We start from the raw sequence: 21,860 nt of genomic DNA, 5'->3' as shown, positions 1-21,860 counted from the left end.
GGCCAGGGGCTTCTACGGCTAATGAGACCTCAATCCTGAAGCTTCTTAAGTACTCTTTTTATTTTTATGGAGAATTCACGACAAGAGTTTAGAAGTGCACTTGTCTTTAGCCCCCCGGCCGTCAAAGGGCGTTTAGTAGCAGTACATGTCAAACTAGAAAACACTATAGGTGGGGTGGCAGAACTAGTGCTCGAAAATTGCTTTCCCTTGCATGAATTTGGCAGATATTGGCATATGAGCTTAACATTGCACTTGTCATAATCAATATTGAGCTAAAAGCCTTTTTAGGCAAGGACAGATGTATACACACAAGGATCAGCAGGATTCTGAGGTTGCATGGCTATTTTTCCAATGACAACGGACACTTGGTAAAATATGATAGCAGCGCCTTGCAAATAAAGATTCATTCGACCTATATAATTACATTTTGGGAAGACTAGTACACATTGTTAGGAACTACGCAGATTCTCTAAAACTTACAACCCTGTTTGAGTATATCTCAGAACGGTCAATCCTTGAACCATTTACTGATGCATCTTGATCAACACTTCTAACTGAAGTCGCGTCCAGTTGCCTTCGTTTGGACCTAGACCTCACTGACTCTTCCTTTTCGTCAGCAAAAGAAAGGAATGTCTGGAGTCGTCCTGATCGCGAGCTTCCCCCAGAGGACTCAGACTCGGGATAATAGTGGCAATATTGGCATGTTATCATGACAAAATATATGAGCAGTGCCAGAAAACATGCTAACCCACATATGAAGAATAAACCTGAGAAGCTTTTCAGTTGAAGCCTGTCCACTTCAAGTTTTGTATTCTGTGAAGTACAAGCAATTCCAGAAAGCCATTTATCATGGATCCTTTGAAGTTCCCCATTTTCTGATAGTTTCAGAATTGCAGTTGACATGTCAACCGCTAGAGGAGAGTCCCTAGGGAAAGCCTAGGAGAAAACAAAGAAAATGAAGGACATTATTCTCAAATGTAGACAGATCAATGCATAAACCCTTCATAACAAAATCGTTATAATTTGAAGGTAAAAAAAGGGCAGCCCGGTGCATTAAGCTCCCGCTATGCGCGGGATCCGGGGAAGGGCCGGACCACAATGGTCTATTGTACGCAGTCTTACCCTACATTTCTCCAAGAGGCTGTTTTCACGGCTCGAACCCCGTGACCTCTTGGTCACATGGCAGCAACTTTACCAGTTACGCCAAAGCTCTCCTTCTATAAGTTGAAGGTACCAAAAGAAAAAATATATATTCAAGCCTAGTCAAGGACTTCTGTGTGAAGCAAGCACCATGTTATGTCAAGAGAGATATACTAATCTCCTCTCCTTCCAAATATCAAGCTAACAGTATGATTCACCTTCAGAAGCATGTTTCAAGCAGAACTTATAACTAAGGAACAATGGGAAAAAACCATGCATCAGTGAAAAGTGTATTTTGTTGGCCTATTTGCAAGCTTTAGATGTAGAGATTTCTACTTCTCATGCATTATCACATTCGTTAGTTGGTTAGGCTGAAGTCACAGGATTCATAATTTCATCATCTCTTTATGTTGCAAATAATTTTTAATAAGCTGTTAGTATGATCAATTGGTCATAGTGTGAGATAAATTCACAAAAAGGCAAAAGCAGGTTCACATGTATAAGGAAAGGTGAAGTTGACAGAGAAATACTTACGAACCCCCATCCATTTTTTGTGAACTCTTGACCTAGAATACTGAATTGGCAACGCGTTGAGAGGAAAAGCTCCATATAGGCACGCTCATCTACTATAGCAGCAACACCACCGTGACTAGGACCATCTTTTAAAGCTTTAGCATAATCTTCGGGCAGGTTAAGAGGAACAAGTCTAGATTCATGAATGCCAAGTTCTTCAATCAGATAGTTACGGGCAAATGAACCTAATTGATAACCAATGGGGTCCTTTGTATTTACTAAACTTTCAATTCCTGTAATTGGTGAAGAAAGCTTCTGCACTGTAAGAATTGAGGTGAGGCTGGCAGTGTAGCTCGAGTTAATTATCAATACCACAAATAGCCATATAAGGAGGACAATGCGGCCAAGGGTGCTAACAGTGTTTTCTCCTGCATGCAAAAGTGATCTTTGTCAAAGGAAGCTCATTCAAGTGCAAGTGTAGATATAACTCCACTAGCATGAGTTACTTACTGTGGGCATTAAAGAGAGTTGAAAAGCTGAACCTGCAAAAAGAGTTTTACATAGGAAAAGGTCAAACCTTTGTTGTATAAAGATAGATAGCTGTTGCGGAATATCGTGGGTTAACTAGCGCACAATCACACACAAAGCAAATAGAGAAGAAAAATCAACACAAGGATTTAACGAGGTTCGGCCAAGCCTAATCCTCCGGGCAAAAGCAGAGAGAGTTTTCCACTATGAATGAGAAAAGAAACACAATACAATCTATAGAATCCTCAACTACAACCCCTATATATAGATCCCAAAAGGTCCCAAACATATATGAGAAAGGTTTCCCAATTTGACAAGGACTATAGGTTTTCCTTTCCCAATTCTAGTAGGACAATGGGTTTTCCTAAACCTATAGGGAATATGGGTTTCCTAAAAATACAAGGAAATAATTCAAGCCACAAATAACGAATCTTCCCCTTGGCTTGAATTCTCTTCATCAACAGGAACAACGTCTCTCTACCTTGCCCTCAGCCCTCGCAAGGGCTCTATTGAGTACTGCACACACCAATCAAGTCTAGGCAATGCCTAAACTTGTTGGCCGTGACTGCCTTGGTCATCATATCAGCTGGATTATCATGCGTAGACACTTTCTCCACTTTAACAATCCCCTTTGATATAATGTCTCGAATAAAGTGATGCCTGACTTCAATATGCTTCGTCCGCTCATGAAACAACTGATTCTTAGTAAGATGAATGGCACTTTGACTGTCACAAAAAACTTGTGTTTTCTTCTGAGCTAGTCCAAGATCACTTACCAAGCCTTGTAGCCAAATAGCCTCTTTAACTGCTTCCGTAATTGCCATATACTCAGCTTCTGTGGTAGACAAAGCAACGACAGACTGCAAAGTCGCCTTCCAACTGATGACACTACCAGAAAGAGTAAAAACATAACCTGTCAGAGATCTTCTCTTATCCAAGTCCCCTGCATAATCTGAATCGACATAGCCAACTAAGGATTCACTCAACTTGTCTTTGTAAAAAGTCAGGCCTACATCTGCAGTACCCTTCAAGTATCTCAAGATCCACTTCACTGCCTGCCAATGTTCTTTACCGGGACACGCCATGTATCTACTCACAACACTAACAGCATGTGAAATGTCAGGGCGAGTGCAAACCATAGCATACATAATGCTACCTACAACACTCGAATATGGAACACTAGACATCTGTTCCATCTCCTCGTCTGTTTTTGGTGACATGTTTGCAGACAACTTGAAATGGGAAGCAAAAGGAATGGACACAGATTTAGCACCTATCATATTAAATCTCTAGAGGACCTTCTCAATATAGGACCGTTGGGACAACATCAGCTTTCCAACCCTTCTATCTCGAGTAATCTCCATCCCCAATATCTTCTTTGCAGCACCTAAATCCTTCATCTCAAACTCCTCACCTAGTTGCTTCTTCAATCGGGTAATATGTGACATGCTTTTAACATCAATAAGTATGTCATCCACATATAGCAACAAATATACACTAGAACCGTCTTCAAGCTTTTTGTAATACACACAACTATCATATGCACTTCGAGAAAATGCATTTTGAATCATGAATGTATCAAATCTTTTATACCACTGCCTAGGCGACTGTTTCAGACCATATAAAGATTTCTTAAGCAAGCAAACATGATTTTTCTTATCCTGAGTAATGAATCCCTCGGGTTGACTTATATAAATCTGCTCATCCAACTCACCATGCAAAAATGCAGTTTTCACATCTAACTGCTCTAGTTCTAAGTCATGAAGAGCCACCAAAGCTAGTAAGACCCTGATAGAGCTATGCTTTACCACTGGAGAGAACACTTCATTGTAACCTATCCCCTCCCTCTGTGAAAAACCTTTAGCTACTAATCTTGCCTTGTACCTTGATGCTTCAACCCCTGGATTGCCCTCTTTTCTTTTGAAAATCCATTTGCAGCCTAGTACCTTCTATCCCTTTGGCAATGGAACAAGCTTCCATGTCTGATTCTTATGAAGAGACTCAATCTCTTCACTCATAGCACCAACCCACTGATCTGCTTCTAGACTAGAAATAGCTTCTTTATAGCTATTAGGCTCAAACACATCAATGGTCTCTGCAACAGACAGAGCGAACTCCACAAAATTAGCATATCCAAGAAAATTACCATCAGCTACGTTTGCAAACCTTTGTGGTGGATTGATCACTCTCTTCTCTCTGCCTGTTGCAATGCTATAGGGTTGTTGCACAGGTGCATCAACATTATTGTCTTGATCAATATTTTGCACCTCCTCCACTTCCTCTACTTTAGAACTACTGGGTTGAGCTAGTGGAGATTCAATTTCTAGCTCTATGCGGTCACTGACACCACGATCTGTTTCTGCTATTGCCTTCTCCCTCTGACTGTCCAGTGAGGCAGATTCATTGAATGTTACATCCCTACTGATAATTAGCCCTGGAGTCTTTTGATCTGTGCACCACAACTTATAACCTTTCACTCCAGTTGCATACCCTAGAAATATGCACTTCTTTGCCCTCGTTTCAAGTTTTCCATCCCTCACATGAGCATAAGCAGGACAACCAAATATCCTTAAATTTGAATAATCTGCAGGCGAACCGGACCATACCTCAAAAGGAGTTTTGAACTCAATAGCTGTGGATGGAGATCTATTGACCAAATAACAAGCTGTATTGATTGCTTCAGCCCAAAAATCTTTGCTAACACATGAGTGTGAAAGCATGCTTCGTGCCCTATCACAAAGCGTTCTATTCATACGTTCTGCAACACCATTTTGTTGTGGTGTTCTGACACAAGTACGGTGTCTCACTATGCCCTCCCTGCTGCAGAAATTATCGAACTCAGAATTGCAAAATTCCAACCCATTGTCAGTTCGAAGACGCTTAACTTTTCTTTTAGTCTGCCTCTCAACCATCGTCTTCCATTTAACAAATGTCGAAAATGCCTCATCTTTTGTTTTCAGAAAATACACCCGCACCATCCTTGAGTAATCATCAATCAAAGTCATAAAATACCTGGCACCACTCTTGGAGGGAACTCTGTTTGGACCCCACAAGTCAGAGTGTATATAATCTAACTTGTCACTGGTCTTGTGCTTGGCCTTCTTGATAAACTTTATCCTTGTCTGTTTACCAAACACACAATGCTCACAAAAATTTAAAGCTTGATTTTTGTACCCATTCAGCAAATTCTGCTTACTCAACAAAGACAATCCATTATCACTCATATGCCCAAGTCACAAGTGCCACAACTGAGACTGATTCAGATCACTTTTCCCAGAAGCTACAACAGCTTCCCCTTCAACTACACTGGCCTGAAGATGATACAATTTAGAATGTAGTTTACCCTTCATGAGTACCATGGAGCCTTTACACACTTTTAAGTATTCCATTCTCGGAGTGAAATTTATACCCTTGATCATCCAAAGTCGAAAGAGAAATCAAATTTCTTTTTATCTGAGGAACATGCCAACACTCAATGTTTCTGATGATTCCGTCGAACATTCTCAATTTGATGTTACCAACCCCCTCTACTGGTAATGGATTATCATCTCCCATATAGACAGTCCCACTCATTTGTTTGTAAATTGCAAACCAATTCTTGTGTGGACTCATGTGGAAAGTAGCACCAGAATCAAGAGCCCAAGAATTTTGCCCATGACTAGAACTCACAGCACAAACTTCTCCTACATAATCACTATCATCAGAATTATTGCCAGTGTCAATAATATTTGCCGAATTATCTATTTTTTGCTTCCCTCTTTTCTCCTTCAACTTAGGACAATCTTTCTTGTAGTGACCTTGCTCCCCGCACTCATAACAGTTTTGCTTCCTTGCTCTAGACTTTGATCTTGCGATTGACTTTTTCCTGTTAAAGTCCTTTTGTTGTGTTCTTCCTCTAATCACAAGACCCTCGCCCTCAATTCTGTTGTCTGGAAAGCTCTTTTTCAACTTTTTAGATTTTTGTGCATTACTAACATCTTCTAGTGAAATGCTATCTTTCCCATATAGCAATGTATCGGCAAAAGTATCATAAGACTGTGGTAAAGAACATAGCACAATCAAGGCCTGATCTTCACTCTCAATTTTGATATTCACATTCTTCAGGTCCATTATAATTGAATTAAACTCATCAAGGTGAGTTTTAACAGGTGTACCTTCGTTCATACGGAGATTGTATAACCTCTTTTTCAGGTAGAGGCGGTTTGTCAGCGATTTCTTAGAATACAGATCTTCCAGCTTCTTCCATGCCGTTGCTGCAGAAGTTTCTTCAGCAATTTCCCGAAGAACGCTATCTGTAACGCTCATGAAGATCGCACTCAAAACCCTCTCCTTCAGGTCTTCCTTCTTTGTCTCTTTCATATCTTCAGGAAAATACTCATCAATTGCTTTCCATAATCCTTGTAACACCAAGGACGATTTCATCCTAATCTTCCATACACTGAAACTAGAACCTCCATCAAATTTCTCTACTTCGTACTTTGTTGAAGATGATGAAGACATCTTAACCCTAAATTATTTATAGAAACCCAAACCTTGCTTTGATAGTAATTGTTGCGGAATATCGTGGGTTAACTAGCACACAATCACACACAAAGCAAATAGAGAAGAAAAATCAACACAAGGATTTAACGAGGTTCGGCCAAGCCTAATCCTCGGGGCAAAAGCAGAGAGAGTTTTCCACTATGAATGAGAAAAGAAGCACAATACAATCTATAGAATCCCCAACTACAACCCCTATATATAGATCCCAAAAGGTCCCAAACATATATGAGAAAGGTTTCCCAATTTGACAAGGAATATAGGTTTTCCTTTCCCAATTCTATTAGGACAATGGGTTTTCCTAAACCTATAGGAAATATGGGTTTCCTAAAAATACAAGGAAATAATTTAAGCCACAAATAACAATAGCAAAATTTGACATACAGAATGAAACTGGCAAGTAGAAAGACTAGATAATAGAAGAAAGTTCAGAGAGAGTAGAGAATATATGACAGACTTGTTCGTCAAGTTGATTTATGCTAATTTATTAGTTAAATGCTATTGGAACAGAAAAAAAAGCTAAACTGCATAATTTTTCTCACAATCAAGATCCTGATATAATACGTACATGCACAAGTAGTTGTCAACTCACCATAGAACAGTGACAATCTGCTTACTCGGAGGTCCACGAAAATCATCATTCAATCTGTGTTCTAAAATCCAAATTACAGTGCCAACAACTAAGAAAAAAACACCAGTGATAATCCACATCCTAGGAGTAAATGGCCTGAGAAAAGCCCAAGCATTAGAATTCTGCTGCTTAACTGGTGCCACTACAACTAACCCAGATTCAATGTATGGTTGAGTGAAATCAACCATTTTTGTCCGATTAGTTGTAATTGCTATGTCGCCTATGGCAGCGTCATAAACCTGAAAAGAAAGACCAAGTATACACAGTTAGAAAACACACTGCTAAACTGACACTAGAGTAGAACATTGGTAGTCTTATACTCACTCCTGCTGTGATTAAGCGCACTAGCTCTGTATCTTCTGGATTGTTATGGCCATCCCCAAAGGCAAGAAGCTTGTAAGGGACAGCATAAGGCAATAAGTTTATGGCTGTAGTGAAGACTTCAATACAGTATCCTCTGAATGAGTCAGTAGTGCCTGGTACCTTGCCAACAAATTCACGAAAGCTAGCTCGGTTAGGGACTGCAATTTTCAGTTGTCTCCCATTGTTTGGAAAAACCCATCCACGAGGTTTCTCTGTTGTTTGTCCGGGCCATATTATACTATGTAATTGCTGATTTGAAGAGGAACGATTTGGCGGCTTAGAGTAGAGTGTTTCAGGAGGAACAATTGATAAACCAGAGTAATTACACCAATAACCAACTTTCCTAAAACCTGTACCAACAACATTAATGACTTCAAAAGCAGGGCGGAATAGATTTCTGTCAGAAGTGAAACCATATGGTCCTGTTACACCTGTCATATTGACCTTATATATGTCGTCAAGCAATAGCTTCCCTCCATCAAAGATGCTCATAGAATCAAGATTCAAACTTCCACTATTTTGTTCAGTTAGCCTTGGATCCTTAGAAAATGAAATGTTTCCCCCTTGGTTAAAGAATTCGTTTATGGCACGAGCAAGTAGCCACACAGTATCATAGGCATAGAGCGCGCAAGTTGACATTCCACCAGTAACTCCTGCCTTCCCTGTCAAATTGCTCCACCGCGAGACAAACTTCTTTTTCAGTTCTGAATCTGGAGTGTGTATACGCAAAGTGATTGCCCCGTCAAGATTCTCTTTTTTATCAGGAGAAAGGGGACCGTCACTGTCAAGGATAGTCGAGAGCCAATGCGTAGCAATCCAAACATATCCATTATCTATCATCCCTAAATACCGTGCCATAGAGAATATGTCCAGACCCTTTGAAGGATAAGTGTGAACAACCATTATTCGAGATTCTCTCAAAGCAACCTGAACCAAGACATCCCTAGCATCATCCAATGTTGCTTCAGGTTTCATAGCTGCTTTGTAAGAGATCGAACATCGTCTCTTGGCCAGCTGATCTGCTAATGCAGCTATACCATTTCTTCCAAAATCATCATCAATATATATAGCAATCACTTCTCTCCATTCGTAGTGCTCAATTATTTCAGCTATTGCAGCCATCTGAAACATATCACTTGGGGAAGTTCTAACAAAAAACGGGTACTGAAGCGAAGAAAGAGTAGGGTCTGTGGCTGCAAAAGATAATAGAGGGACCTGAAGCTCATTCGCGATGTTTGATACCACATGAGCTATAACAGAAGATTGGGGGCCAATAATGGCCATAATATCCGTTTCCATGAAGCGGATAGCTGTTATATAAAAATGAAATGGTTCACATAAAACTCAAAGAGTATAAGACAATTACTGAAACTATGAAAATCCAAGTACACAAAAACCAACAGAATATAATAGATGTTGCAAAAGGGCTTACCCTCAACTATTCCAAGAAATCCACTGGAATTACTATCCAATGATATCACATTCAACTTAGTTCCTCCAAGAACAGATGGATTGGAATTAATATCTTCCACGGCAGCTTCCACAGCAACTTTGGTAACTTTTCCGACGGCTGTATTGAAACTTAGCATACAACCAACATTCACAACTTTAGGCCTTGCAGAAAGAGTTGAATTAACCCCCTCTGAAGAATACCCATTGTAGAGAAATATCAATATCAATGTCCAAAATAGTCTCATTATGAACTTGGGATAAAAAGGTGCAACCTTGACCCTGTTAAGGCACATATTAGGAACAATTTAGTAAATTAACTACAACTCTTTCATTAACAGAAATAATACATAGTATATAATAACATCAAGAATTCCAAACACACCCTCAAGTTACTGATTAAAGAAAGCTTAAAGCATGCTAATTTACAGAAATTGATATGGAGTCCAAGAAAACTCCAAATAAACCAAGAAAAACAGTAATAGTTAAAACCGTAGAAGCATATTAAAAAGGAAAAAGAGAAAGTAGGTAGCTTCAGTTTCAGACTAGAAGGACATGAACAGTATTTTCCCACCTAGGAACAGTTGAGTGTGAAATGAGACATATTCCATGAAAGGAGATAATGGAGCAGACAAATAGAATACTTTTAACTCTCAAAAGTCAAGCATAATAAGAAAAAGAAGCAGAGCAAAATCTTGAGAAAATATGGGTGGTGGGACCAGAAAATTTACTTACAGGAAATCAAATAACCACACAGACAAGCGCCATGACAAGGGGAAAAAGAAAGAAAGAAGGAACAAAAAGCTGTGGGATTCTGCTCTTCTCCACTAAAGCATAAAGGTAAAGCAAATAAATGCAACTATGCAAATCTTGAGTTTCATTTCATTTCAGCTAAAAGAGAAAAAGCGTTACTTTTCTCTAGAAGTATGTTCTTTTTCTCTCTTTTCTCTTACCTACTGTACCACCTAGCTCATGTATGGCGTACAATATCTGAGTTTGCTTATTTGGTTGGAATTAAAAGATAATTGGACAGTAAAACCAGGTTGTCATTGCCAAGAAAATTGGATGGGGTAACAGTAACAACTACAGGGAAAAAAGTGTACTGAATCCGTGGGACCAGATGACGAAGACTACACACGCATGAAAAATGTGCGGTAAAGAAAATGTGTCAAACTAAAAATTACTAATAATAATTATACCAAACCAATAAAAATATGATATTTGCTCGCACGTATAGTTCTATCTTCTAATAATGGTTAACTAATATTTTAACTTAAATCACTTAACTATGATACGTTGCATGACATTTTTGTTAGCATATATAGTTCTATCTCGTAATCATGATTAAGTAATATATATTTTTACTTCGTTAAATTAGTTTGATATTTAACCATCTTTAGTGACCTACAGTGCTTAAATGTCACAATCTGCCAACTAAATTGTTTTTCTGAACAAATCAACAGCTAACAGTAACTAGGATAGTTATATAAATAAAAAGGTTTGTGTAAAGAAAAAGGAACATGTCTTAGAATTATGTGGCTTGTGCCAATCAGTAAAAACACATGTGAGGTCCCATGCGTTCCTAGTGGTCGGATTTAGATTATGCTGTCAGGTGAGCATGCTGTGTTATTGAAATATTATACTCCATATAAGACCAAAATTCTTTTTTCATTATTAGCTCGCCAACTTTAGTTTATGTATACTGCTTTACCAATAACGCTAGTAAATGACAGCTAGTGAAGGGCGATTGTTTGATCAAAAGATATCGAGATCTTTTTGATTAAATCAATTAATGAAGATGAAGAAGTAAATCTTAGTCAAACATAATAAATTCCAAATCTATAAACAAATCAGAAAATGATGCATAAGATGAAATAGGGGCGATCAATCTTATTGAGGTTTTTCATTTCTTTTCTCACTAATTGATGAAGATGACTGTTTTACATAATCAATGGAAGATTGCTTTGATTTCTTTTTGCTAAGAAGATTACATAAGAGAGGAAAGAGAGAGAAAAAACCCCCCTTTTCTAGGAAGGTTCCCTCCCTATATATAGTCATGGAGTCCTTACTATGTTTTTGGGTCAAGGCACCTTCATACCACGTCCATTTTCGTCGTTCCCTGAGTATTGTTATTCGACTTAGGAGTGTTAGAACACAAATCACTTTCATTTCCTTGCAAGAACCTTTTGTCGAAGCAGAGAAGATGAACACTTATATGAGGCAAGGTTGCTATGCTAATCTCAATAACAAGATTTGGCTATTTTGGTCAAATGAGTTTGATATTGTTATTCTTGAAGACTCGGAACAACAAGTCACATGCAAAGCCTCCCACATTGGCTCCTCTTAAGGATTTTCATATCTCGGTGGTATATGCTAAGTGCAGAACTACCCTAAGAAGAGACCTGTGGAGTGAGTTGTGTAATCTTTCCAATAGAATTATTGGTCCTTGGGCTATCATTGGAGATTTCAATATCATAGCTGATTCTGAAGAGAAGTGTGGTGGTTCTCCTTATAGGATTGACAAAATCTTTGACTTCCTGTGATGTTTATCAGAATGTGGGATGCAAGATGCGGGTTTTATGGGGAACAAATTCACTTGGTGCAATAATAGAGGGGCACCTGATACTATTTGGAAAAGGCTCGATAGAATGGTACTCAATTCTGAATGGTTTAACTTATATAATGGAACCATTGTTTATCATTTAGCTAGTGCATGTTCTGATCACGTTCCTCTGTTAGCATAGTTTAAATCTACTTCGGACCAGTTTGTGAGGTATTTTAAATTCCTCAATTTCTGGACTGATCATGAAGGATTCATGGAAGTCATTAACAACATTTGGGATGATGAATGCTTTGGTAATCCCATGTGGAATCTGCACCATAAGCTAAAGTTAACTGCCTCCAAACTCAGCACATGGTCCAGAGAAGCATTTGGAGTTATCCATGAAGAGCATAAAAGACTAGAAAGTGAGTTGATTAGGCTTGAAGGTTTAATGATCTCTGATAATGATGGAGCTGAAAGGTCCAACCTCAACAAAACTAGAGCGGACTATATAAGGTATATTAAAATCCAAGATGCTATTCTTAGATAAAAAGCAAGGGTGAAGTGGTTCACTGAAGATGATTCTAACTCAGCTTACTTTCATAATGTCATTAAGGACAGGCGAAGGAGATTGAGTATCAACAAAATTCAGGATGAGAATTATCAATGGGTAGAAGGGACTAAAGAGGTATCTAAAGCCGCTATTAGATACTTTCAGGGTATTTTCTATGAAGAACCTGAAGTTAATAATTACTCCGACCTTCATGATGTTGACCCCATGATCACAAAGGAGGTCAACAATGATTTGATTGCACTCCCGAATGAAGAAGAGATAAAGAATTGCATCTTCTCCACGGATCCAAATAGTGCTCCTGCGCCTGATGGTTTTACTGCTAAATTTTTTCAAGTAGCCTGGACAAAAGTTGCACCTACCGCCACAATGACATTGAAATTTATTTTCTGTATGGATAATCTTCCTAAGTGGTTTACCCACACCTATATTGTTCTGTTACCCAAGGTTACCTCACCTCAGCACTTTAGTGACATCAGACCCATTAGTCTATGCAATGTTGTTAGCAAGATTTTTGCTAAACTTCTTAACGGCAGACTATCGAAAATACTGCCTAACATCATTAGTGGGAACCAAAGTAGCTTTGTTAAAGGGATATCTTTAATTGAGAACATACTCCTTGTCCAAGAAATCATCCAAGATATTGACAAGCCTAATCGAGACGGTAATGTGATGCTCAAACTTGATATGACCAAAGCCTATGATAGAGTTTCATGGCTATACTTATGCAATATGATGAGTGTAAGCACGTAATTTTTGACCCTCCCCGGGAATTTTTACGTTCTTAGCTTAAATATTTAATTTAGGACTAATATAGCTATTTTGACTATTTTTACTTTATTTTTCTCGCAAAAGAAAAAATTACAAAAAATATATATATAAATTTTAGTTTATGTATCCCTCATAAACTTGAAAAAATCAAAAATTGCACTTTATTTTTGTACTTTATATAATTTCGAAAATTACAAAAAAATATAATTCTATTAAGGTTTTGTAGTCATTTTAATTTGGAAAAAATGCAAAAAATATTACTTTATATTTTATCTTTATATAAAAAACGAAAATTACAAAAAAAAACAGTTTTATTAATATTTTTGTAGCTATTTTAATCTTGAAAAATATTAAGAAAATAATAATATAGTTTTGTTTTAAATTAGTCTTATTTTAGTAGCTATTTTGCTTATATAGGACTAGTTAAGAAACGTCGTGTTCCTATTTCTCGGGTCCGGGCAAAAGAATAATATTCGGGTTCAAACTACCCGATTTTAGGCCTAATTTTCGGACCTAGCCCATAATAAACCGAGTCCACGATACGTGGGGAACCCCACCACGCGTGGGGGACATATGCCTTGAACCCCACCACGCGTGGGGCTCATTTTTCTTGGCACACACGGACATTTTGCTGAACAAAAGGAGGACTTTGAAAGGATTTGAAGGGGGGACGGTGGAAAATTTTTGGAGGGAACTACTGTTCATCTTTCTTCTTCATAAAGAAGAAAGAAAGTAAAACCTACGGGGACCAACGAACAGGCTTAAAAAATTTTGGAGGGGAAAAATTGTATACTGTTCATCTTCTTCTTTTTCTTCAAAAGAAGATGAAGAAACCCTAACGATCCCTTCCCTCCGTCGACCCACTGTCGTAACCAAACAGGCCCGTCGCCTTCCCCGTCGTCACCACTCCGAACTTCCCCTACTCCGGACCTCCATAGATGCTTCTTCCTCACCAAGAAAAACCTAGCAAGGAACCCTAATCCCTCGTCGTCCAGCCCCCTCTCAACGCCTGAACCCAACCACCGTCAAGCAGCAGAGCTGCTGCGTCGTCACTAACCACGTCCGCCATTGCCGCCCGCTGCAAGCTCCAGCTCCACCCAAACCGACGTGCTGCTGCATCGCCATAACCAGCCTCACCCTCCTCGTCAACTAAACCACCCACCAGCTGCCTCACGACCACCAAACAAAACCAGAAAACCCAAATGCCATAACCACCAACCTTCGACGACCAAAACCCAGTCGCACCCCTCGTCGCAACCAACTCCACCCATCCCGTCCAGCTTCTCCGTCGTTACTGCCCGTCGTCACCCCCACGTCCAAACAACTGCTTGCAAAGTTCAGCCATGAACGACCATTCCCCCTTGCCATGACTGACCAAGAAAACACACATACGCACAAGCTGAAACCTAACGAAAACGTTCAAAAAAACAGCCCAGAAGTTCTGTCCGGGATGAGTTCCGTCGAGGTCCGGTACGTCGAGGTTGTTGCTGTCCATTTTTGGCGAGTTCGAGATGTTGAAACTCGACGTTGCTGTTAAACGTGAGTATTCATGTTATTTTTGTTGCCTCGGTGTGTTCTTTGCTTCCATGTCTTGTCTCGGTAAATTTGAGTAGTAGTAATATATTTGCCGTATTTTAAAGTTTATCTCGACATGTTAGTTTATCACTAATTGTTAATGTTATGTTCTGTTATTAATTCTATATTTTCGTTTATCCCTAATTGTTAGATGTTTGTCATTTATTGTTAGATTATCAACTTATATTTCATTAAACAAGATTAAGAGGAAAAAGAATGATAGATTATAAATAGCGTCAAATTAGTGATTTGTAGCAATATTGTTGTTTGTATTTAATTAGATTAAAGGAACCGGGGGTGCATCTCATGTGACCCGGCTCCAATTTGGAACATAGTTAAATAGAACTTGTCGTAAACCACTAGTGCGTTACGTACAACATGGCTTGCAATATATTTTAATAACTTTGAATTAACTCTTTAAATAGATAAAAATAAAAATGTAGTAACTTTAAGTTTACCCTTTTTAAAAATAAAACGAAATAAAAATAAAAAATATAATAATAATAAAAATGAGACGAGCCTCGCCAAATAAAAGGGACAAATTGCGGGGCCCTCACAAAATATATATATTAAACACTTAGATTCCGAGACGGGCTGTTTAGCAAATTTCGCGGCCCTACCAAAAATAATAATGCGCTAGTTGCTTTAGGCGTGCCTTTAATAATGTTATCTCCCTAAACTCGGGTGCACATTTATGTGACCCAAATCCAAATCTCAACGGAGTCGAAATATGTCTCTAGTCACGGGCACATTGATTGTGGCATGGCCCGAGATTCATTTCCATGACGTTGTAAATTCCTTTTAATGATAAATTGAGACGAGCCTCGAGAAACAAAAAATGTAGAAGCTGGGGGGCCCTCTAAATGCATATATATTAAAATACATAGAATCCGGGACATGCCGCTTAGTAAATTTTACGGCCTTCCCAAAATAACAATACGTTTAGTCGCTTTAGGCACGTATTTAATAATTGTATCTTCCTAAACACGGGTGCACATTTATGTGACCCAAATCTAAATCTCAACGGAGTCAAAGTGTGTCGACGACCACGGGTACATTGATTGTAACGCGGTCTGAGATACATTTTCACAACGTTGCAATTCTTGATAAAAATAATAGTAAATGATCAAAGCGGTTAAAAGATAAAAATTGCACATTGGTTCATAATTGTATAAAATCAGATAATCAAGCCGAATATAACAGTTGAGCGACCGTGCTAGAACCACGGAACTCGGGAATGCCTAACACCTTCTCCCGGGTTAACAGAATTCCTTATCCGGATTTCTGGTACGCAGACTGTAACATGGAGTCATTCTTTTCCTCGATTCGGGATTAAAATTGGTGACTTGGGACACCCTAAATCTCCCAAGTGGCGACTCTGAAATAAATAAACAAATCCCGTTTCGATTGTCCTTTAATTGGAAAAAACTCCCTTGCACCCCCTCGCGGGGGTGCGGAAAAAGGAGGTGTGACAGCTCTGGCGACTCTGCTGGGGATTATTTGACCCAGAACCACTGGTTCAGGGTTAGAAATTCGAGCTTAGATAAATTGTTATATTTGGTTTTATCTGATTTTTACATGTTTGAGCCTAATGTGCTAAATGATGCTTTTACCGCTTTGATATTATTTGAACTATATATAAACTGTGCCAAAACCTTTCTCTTCTTACCTCCGGGGATGTGCTTACTGGTTGAGACTCCCTATTCTGTTAGTGTCGTACCCTAAATAAAAGAGGCTCGGAAAGTTTCTAAGCCGGCTGGCCTTTTGGTTCCCGGAAAGGAGCTCCTTCCTCAGCTCGAGTTGTCCGCTCGGGTACACTGTCTAGAACAAATACCCAGGTTATGAACTTAGAATAACTCAGCTTCATGCCAGATCCCTAGTAGGAACGTTTATTTGCATCATGTGCATCTGACTTAGGGGACTCAACACAGGGGTTGGGTCCGTCTAGGACAAGCAACCTGAAAATAATAGACCATCTTCGGCATCCTATGTGCTACATGTTGTATTTATTCAAGGGTGAATGGGTCATTTGGCGGACCAATGATAGTGGCGGACAAATGACACACTTTGTTATGTTGACCACGTTTAATAAGAAGGTTGCACGTTTTTCCAGCATGGTGTTATTTTAATCAAAAAACATGGGGAACATTTGTGGAATCCAAGAAGCCTTGGAATTCCCTATGTCCCTCATGCTTCATTTTTGGGAAAAGACACATGGGGAACATTTGTGGAATCCAAGAAGTCTTGGAATTCTCTATGTCCCCCATGCTTCACATGTTGGGAAAAAGCGCACGGGGAACATTTGCGAAATCCAAGATGTCTTGGAAATCCTTATGTTTCCCATGCCACATTTTTGAAAATAATAATAAATATAAAAAATAAAAATACATATAAAAACAAAGCATGGAAATTCAAAAGATTTTGTATGTCTTCATCATTTTCCACGGATTAAAAAAAACGTGAAAAAAATGAGAAAATAACAGTGTAGAGATATAACTACTTATTTTTATAAATAAAAAAAAACGAATGTCCGAGTAGTATCGAAACTCTGCCGAAATTTTGAAAAATGAAAAAAAATGTCTTATTAGTTTGTTATATTAAAGGCAAATGAAAAATAGAAAAAAATCATCATTGTTCTGTCAAAAAATATAGAAAAGAAAATAGTTTGTTTTGCCATGAAAATGAAAATGAAAAAGAGTCTGGTTTTTAAAATGTTTTATTTTATTTTATTTGTCTATGAAAATGCCAAAAATAAAATAAAAAGAGTCAGGCGTTGAACGTGATTTTATTATTTGTTCCAAAATAAATATGTATATAATCCAAAAAAAAATCAAAAATATTTTGATTCTTCTTTAAAAAATTCAAGCATTTCTTTTATTAAAGGAAAAATTCCAAAAAAAAAAACATTTTCTTTAGAATAAGAAAAACAAATGAAAAAGAAGGAATGTTTTTAGGTTTTACGTTAGTTAGTTTGTTTGTTATGAATGAAAAATAATAGTTTGTTTGTTTGTTATATATATATATAAAAAAAAAAAAAAAAAAGAATAGAAAATGGAAAAGGGTCTTCTCAAAAATAGTCTATTTGCCCGAACTACGCGGGTTTGATTCTCACCGGATGTGAGATACGTAGGCAACCCTCATCGGGTCCAACCCCACCTTTTGCTAAAAAAGCCAAAAAACAAATAATAATAATAATAATAAAAAAAAAATACATGTCAAATTTTAGTTTTGTCATAAAGAAGTCGGGTGACGCTGTTTTATCAAGACATAGCCGAATGTTCCCGAAAGGGACGCCGGAAGGCTGACTTTGCATAAACAGCCACCTTTGGGTCCTTTTTAAGATTTGGTCCGATTGACCCACACAACCTTAAAAATCTTCGTCCCCGAGACGTTGACAGGCCGTGTTTGCAATATTGAGTTTCCTATTTTTGAAAAACAATAAAAGAGTCATAACTAAGTCACGAGATGTTGTTTGTCATAAATAGCCGAATGTTCCCAAAAGGGACGCCAGAAGGCTGACTTTGCGTAAATAGCCACCTTTGGGTCATTTTGAGATATGGACCCACACAGCCTTAAAAATCTTCGTCCCCGAGGCGCTGAAGGGCCGTGTTTGCAACACTAAGTTTTCATTATAATTTGAAAAAAAAACAAAGAGTCAGCGGTCAGGTGAATACCGTTTGAATTTTGTCATAATAAGCCGAGCCAGCTTCGGCCGCGTCTTAAACCGTTCTTGCCGAAATAGCCTTAGAGTATCTTTCAGTTGTCAAAAGGCTATTTTCGTAAAAGAACGGACAAGTTTGTAAAGTGTCATAAATAATCCTCCCCGGCCTCAAAATTCATGTGAAATTTTGAAGGGGCTACATTTGCAAAAATAACCGTTTGGTTGCATTTGTCGAACAGAGAAAGGGAGCTAGCCTTTTGTTTTTTGAGTTTGTAAAGCTTTTGATTAGAATATGTGGGTTGTTTGATTTTCGAGTTTGTAGGTCATCTTCAAACCTTTGAAACCCAGTTTGTTCTAATATGAAAAAATGTTTAGTATTGTTTATCTTTTAGTGGTCCGAACTACGCAAGGTCTGATTCGCGCGGGGACGTAATACGTAGGCAATCTCCATAAGATTCGACCACCACTAAAATAAAAAAAAATAAAAATAAAATAAAAAATATAATAATAAATAAATAAAAGAGAGTGTGGAAGATTTTCAGGGGGCACAATTGTCTAACTGCTTAGGTACATTGTATCTCTGATATATGATTGTATGTCCAATGCCCTAACACTAACGTGATGGCTTCCCTTTGATGTGTCCATATATAGAAAGTGATTGGTTGTGGTAACTCCTCCCTGCAAAGCAAAATCAAAGGACAATGGCTCAGAACCGCAGAACCGAGTGGGTCGGTACTGATGACCGACAACAATTGATCGAACGGAACAGCGGGTTGGTAGAAGAAGTGAGAATGCTGAGACAGCATGTGGCAGACATGTATCAGGCATGGATAACGGGAAAAGCACCACCCCCTCCACCGCCAAGTCTCTTGAGCTCGGTCATTTCCCAAGCACCCAACACCATAATGGAAGATCCCCCATACTCTCCATCCCAACCCACTTATGGCAGCTCTCCCAGCTACCCGAGTAGCTCCATCACTCCTCAATGCTTCTCCGCTCCCCAACACCACTTCTTTCCCCGCCATACTTCACTTTCCAGGCACCCGGCTCCACAAAATGCCTACCCACCTACACAAGCCTACCAAAAGCCACCTGGATCAGGTTTCCGGCCCTGTCAACATGCAAGTATGAAGAGGCTATTGAAACGAGGAAAGACTCTCACCCCTATCGGAGTATCTTATGCCAGTCTGTTTGGAAGGCTAAGGCATGCTGGCTTGATTGAGCCACTCCCTGCATGTACTCCAGATCCACTTGCAAGGAACTTTGATCCGGCAGCGCGATGCGCATACCACTCCAATGTCGTAGGGCACAACGTTGAGAGCTGTCGTACTTTGAAAAGGGAAGTGGAGAAAATGATCCAAGAAGGGCGGATTGTGATTAATGACAGTGACATGGAGCACTCGAACCCCTCGAGAACTGGCCGACGGAGGTTGATGAGGTTGAAGCTGGTAATGGTCTCGGCAGTATTGATGCAAAGCTCAGTGGCTAAAATGCCAATTTTGATAAAGTGGGAGGACGTTTCGTTCCTTGGTCAGCAAGAGAAAAGCTTGTGGTGGCTCATTTTGTTGTCATTTCTGTTGTTCGGATTATTAGGGTTATAAGTCGGATGTTGTCTTGTCCAGTTTGTTTTAGGATTTTGTTCTGGATTGTTTTGTTTGTTTCGTTATTTAAACCATTTCACCGGTAGTCTAATACAAAATCCGGTGTTTTATTATTTCCAGTCATCTTTCTGTTAGTCCTTTTATCATTTTTGTTCAAAGCCGATTCTAGGGACATGACAATGCGCACACACTTTGGGCCTAGTCTTTAAAGTTAATCATAAAACCCTGGAAAGGCGATCAGACCATTTAAAGAAAATAAGGACGGTTTGAGATTATTCAGAGCTCGAGTCATGTGGAACTGGGGCAAGTTAAGCACAAAGAAAACCGTTAAAAGCAAGATTCGCCAAATTGGCATGAGGGTCGGTCATGATAATGAGAGTGTCGCCCAACGGTGCTTAGAAATGACAAAGGAAAAATAAAATGTTTAACATAATTGTCAAGTCCAGCACCATCAGAAGAGACTACAAATTTAAAAGTGTGTTGTTTGCACTTGGCATGTTTTGAAGACTGAAATGACGAAGGCATTTTGTTCTGCTACCTAAACACTTTATCCTTCGTTACCCCTTTTGAGACTTATTTATTTTTCTTTCATACCCCTCGTTCGGAATCAGTAACAACGAAAAAAAAAAAGAGAAAGAAAGAAAACAACAACGAAAAAAAAGAGAAAAAAAAAGAAAAGAAAAGAAAAGAAAATTGATAACAAAGAAAAAAAAAAGAAAATCAAATGAAAAAGAGGAATCGGGAACTACGTTTGACCTGATTCCTCAAAGAGGATACGTAGGCGCTTCACGGCTCGGTCATAGTTTTGAAAAATGAAAAAAAAATAATTAAGATATCCCCAAGCAAGAAACTGGGGCAGAGGTTGCGGTCGTTGTAAATAAATCTAATTCCGAAGGTTGTAACTAATAACCCAAAACTAATGCATTTTTTTTGAGCGTTTAATAGCCTTTTTTTTCTAGCCCTATCCAAAAACCCACATTACGGTCCAAAGAAAGACCTTCTCATCAGTTTTCAAAAAATGCTAAGTCAGACAAATGAAGAGTCTTACCGACGAACATAACATTCTGTTCCACAGCAGAAAGGACTCTAATCTCCAACAGAAAGAGTCATACCAGCAACACTCCAAATCCCCAGCTGGAGAGAGATATAAAACGAGAGAGTCTTATTGGTGAAAACCTTCACAGGCACCATAAGGCGATAAAAGCTGAGAGAAGAACCCAAAAATGAGAGAGACTTGATAGTGAAAACCCTTCGGGCACTACAAGTCGAATAAGATTGAGAATCAGAGGGGGAATCGCCAATTGAAGATCTTAAAAGATGATTGACGGCAGAGGATAGGCCACATACGCATGTCATGGCCATTAGAGTCGGTATCTGCGTTTGATAGATTTTTATTTATAGTTTCTTTTGTAAAAGAGTCATTCGTTTCCTTTGTCTTTTATTTTGTTTCTTTTATCTTTCTCCTTTCATAGAAAAATTCCCCAATAGAGTCCGTCGGGCCAGAACAAGTATGAAATGACTTCAAATATGCCATCAGCTTTTCAAGATGAGATCTGACTAGTACATCCAAATGGTATAGTCAGCAAGGAACAAGCGCGAGGCCAGTGTCAATAAAGATATCCCCAGCAAAAGGGAATTGACAAAAGGATTGACGAGCGTCAAGAGGGATATCCTTGCCAAAACCAAGGTTATAAACCTCAAAGACAAGGCCCGTGAACAAAGCAAGGAGAGCAGTGAGCATGATTCAGCGAAATCCATACTAGACTAAAAGGTCGGGGAAATGCCAGTTTCCAAGCTATGCCACAAAAGAAGAGGGATATCCCCAGCAGGAAGGGATTATCCCCAGCACATAATATCATCCCCAACAAGTCGTGGAGCACAGCGCAATGAAGGAGAAAGGGAAAGCAATCCCAATAGGAGTATCACAGCCAACCACCATGTTTTAAACTAACAAATTTTGTTTGAGTTGAAACAGG

General features: G+C 38.8%; 1 protein-coding gene across 6 annotated transcripts; it reads right to left on the bottom strand.

Moving 5' to 3' along the window:
- Nucleotides 1-238: 238 nt before the first annotated feature.
- LOC107777844 (glutamate receptor 3.6) lies at nucleotides 239-10,225 on the bottom strand. Of its 6 annotated transcripts, none has more exons than XM_075250025.1 (7): nucleotides 10,117-10,225; nucleotides 9,147-9,445; nucleotides 7,676-9,024; nucleotides 7,313-7,590; nucleotides 2,164-2,195; nucleotides 1,675-2,081; nucleotides 239-936 (listed from the first exon to the last, which is right to left on the bottom strand). In XM_075250025.1, the coding sequence occupies exons 2-7, from the start codon at nucleotides 9,409-9,411 to the stop codon at nucleotides 457-459; spliced, it is 2,811 nt and encodes a 936-aa protein (XP_075106126.1). In that variant the 5' UTR covers nucleotides 9,412-9,445; nucleotides 10,117-10,225; the 3' UTR covers nucleotides 239-456. The 6 variants fall into 6 exon arrangements, with proteins under 6 accessions (XP_075106126.1, XP_075106128.1, XP_075106125.1 ...); XM_075250027.1 differs by having other exon boundaries at nucleotides 10,076-10,189; XM_075250024.1 differs by having other exon boundaries at nucleotides 9,899-10,152.
- Nucleotides 10,226-21,860: the final 11,635 nt, after the last annotated feature.

Source organism: Nicotiana tabacum, chromosome 3, assembly GCF_000715075.1.
Source record: "Nicotiana tabacum cultivar K326 chromosome 3, ASM71507v2, whole genome shotgun sequence".
Classification (NCBI taxonomy): Eukaryota; Viridiplantae; Streptophyta; class Magnoliopsida; order Solanales; family Solanaceae; genus Nicotiana; species Nicotiana tabacum.
The sequence above is the reverse complement of the archived record's forward strand: the minus strand, read 5'-3'. Positions and strand labels throughout refer to the sequence as shown.

Bases quoted from the DNA above. Each gene is read 5' to 3' on its own strand.
- LOC107777844 (XM_075250025.1), bottom strand. From the start codon at position 9,411: ATGAGACTATTTTGGACATTGATATTGATATTTCTCTACAATGGGTAT. The intron at 2,196-7,312 runs GTGAGTTGACAA...CTCTTTTTGCAG, and splicing joins CAGATTGTCACTGTTCTATG to GTTCAGCTTTTCAACTCTCT. The intron at 2,082-2,163 runs GTAAGTAACTCA...TTTTGCATGCAG, and splicing joins AACTCTCTTTAATGCCCACA to GAGAAAACACTGTTAGCACC.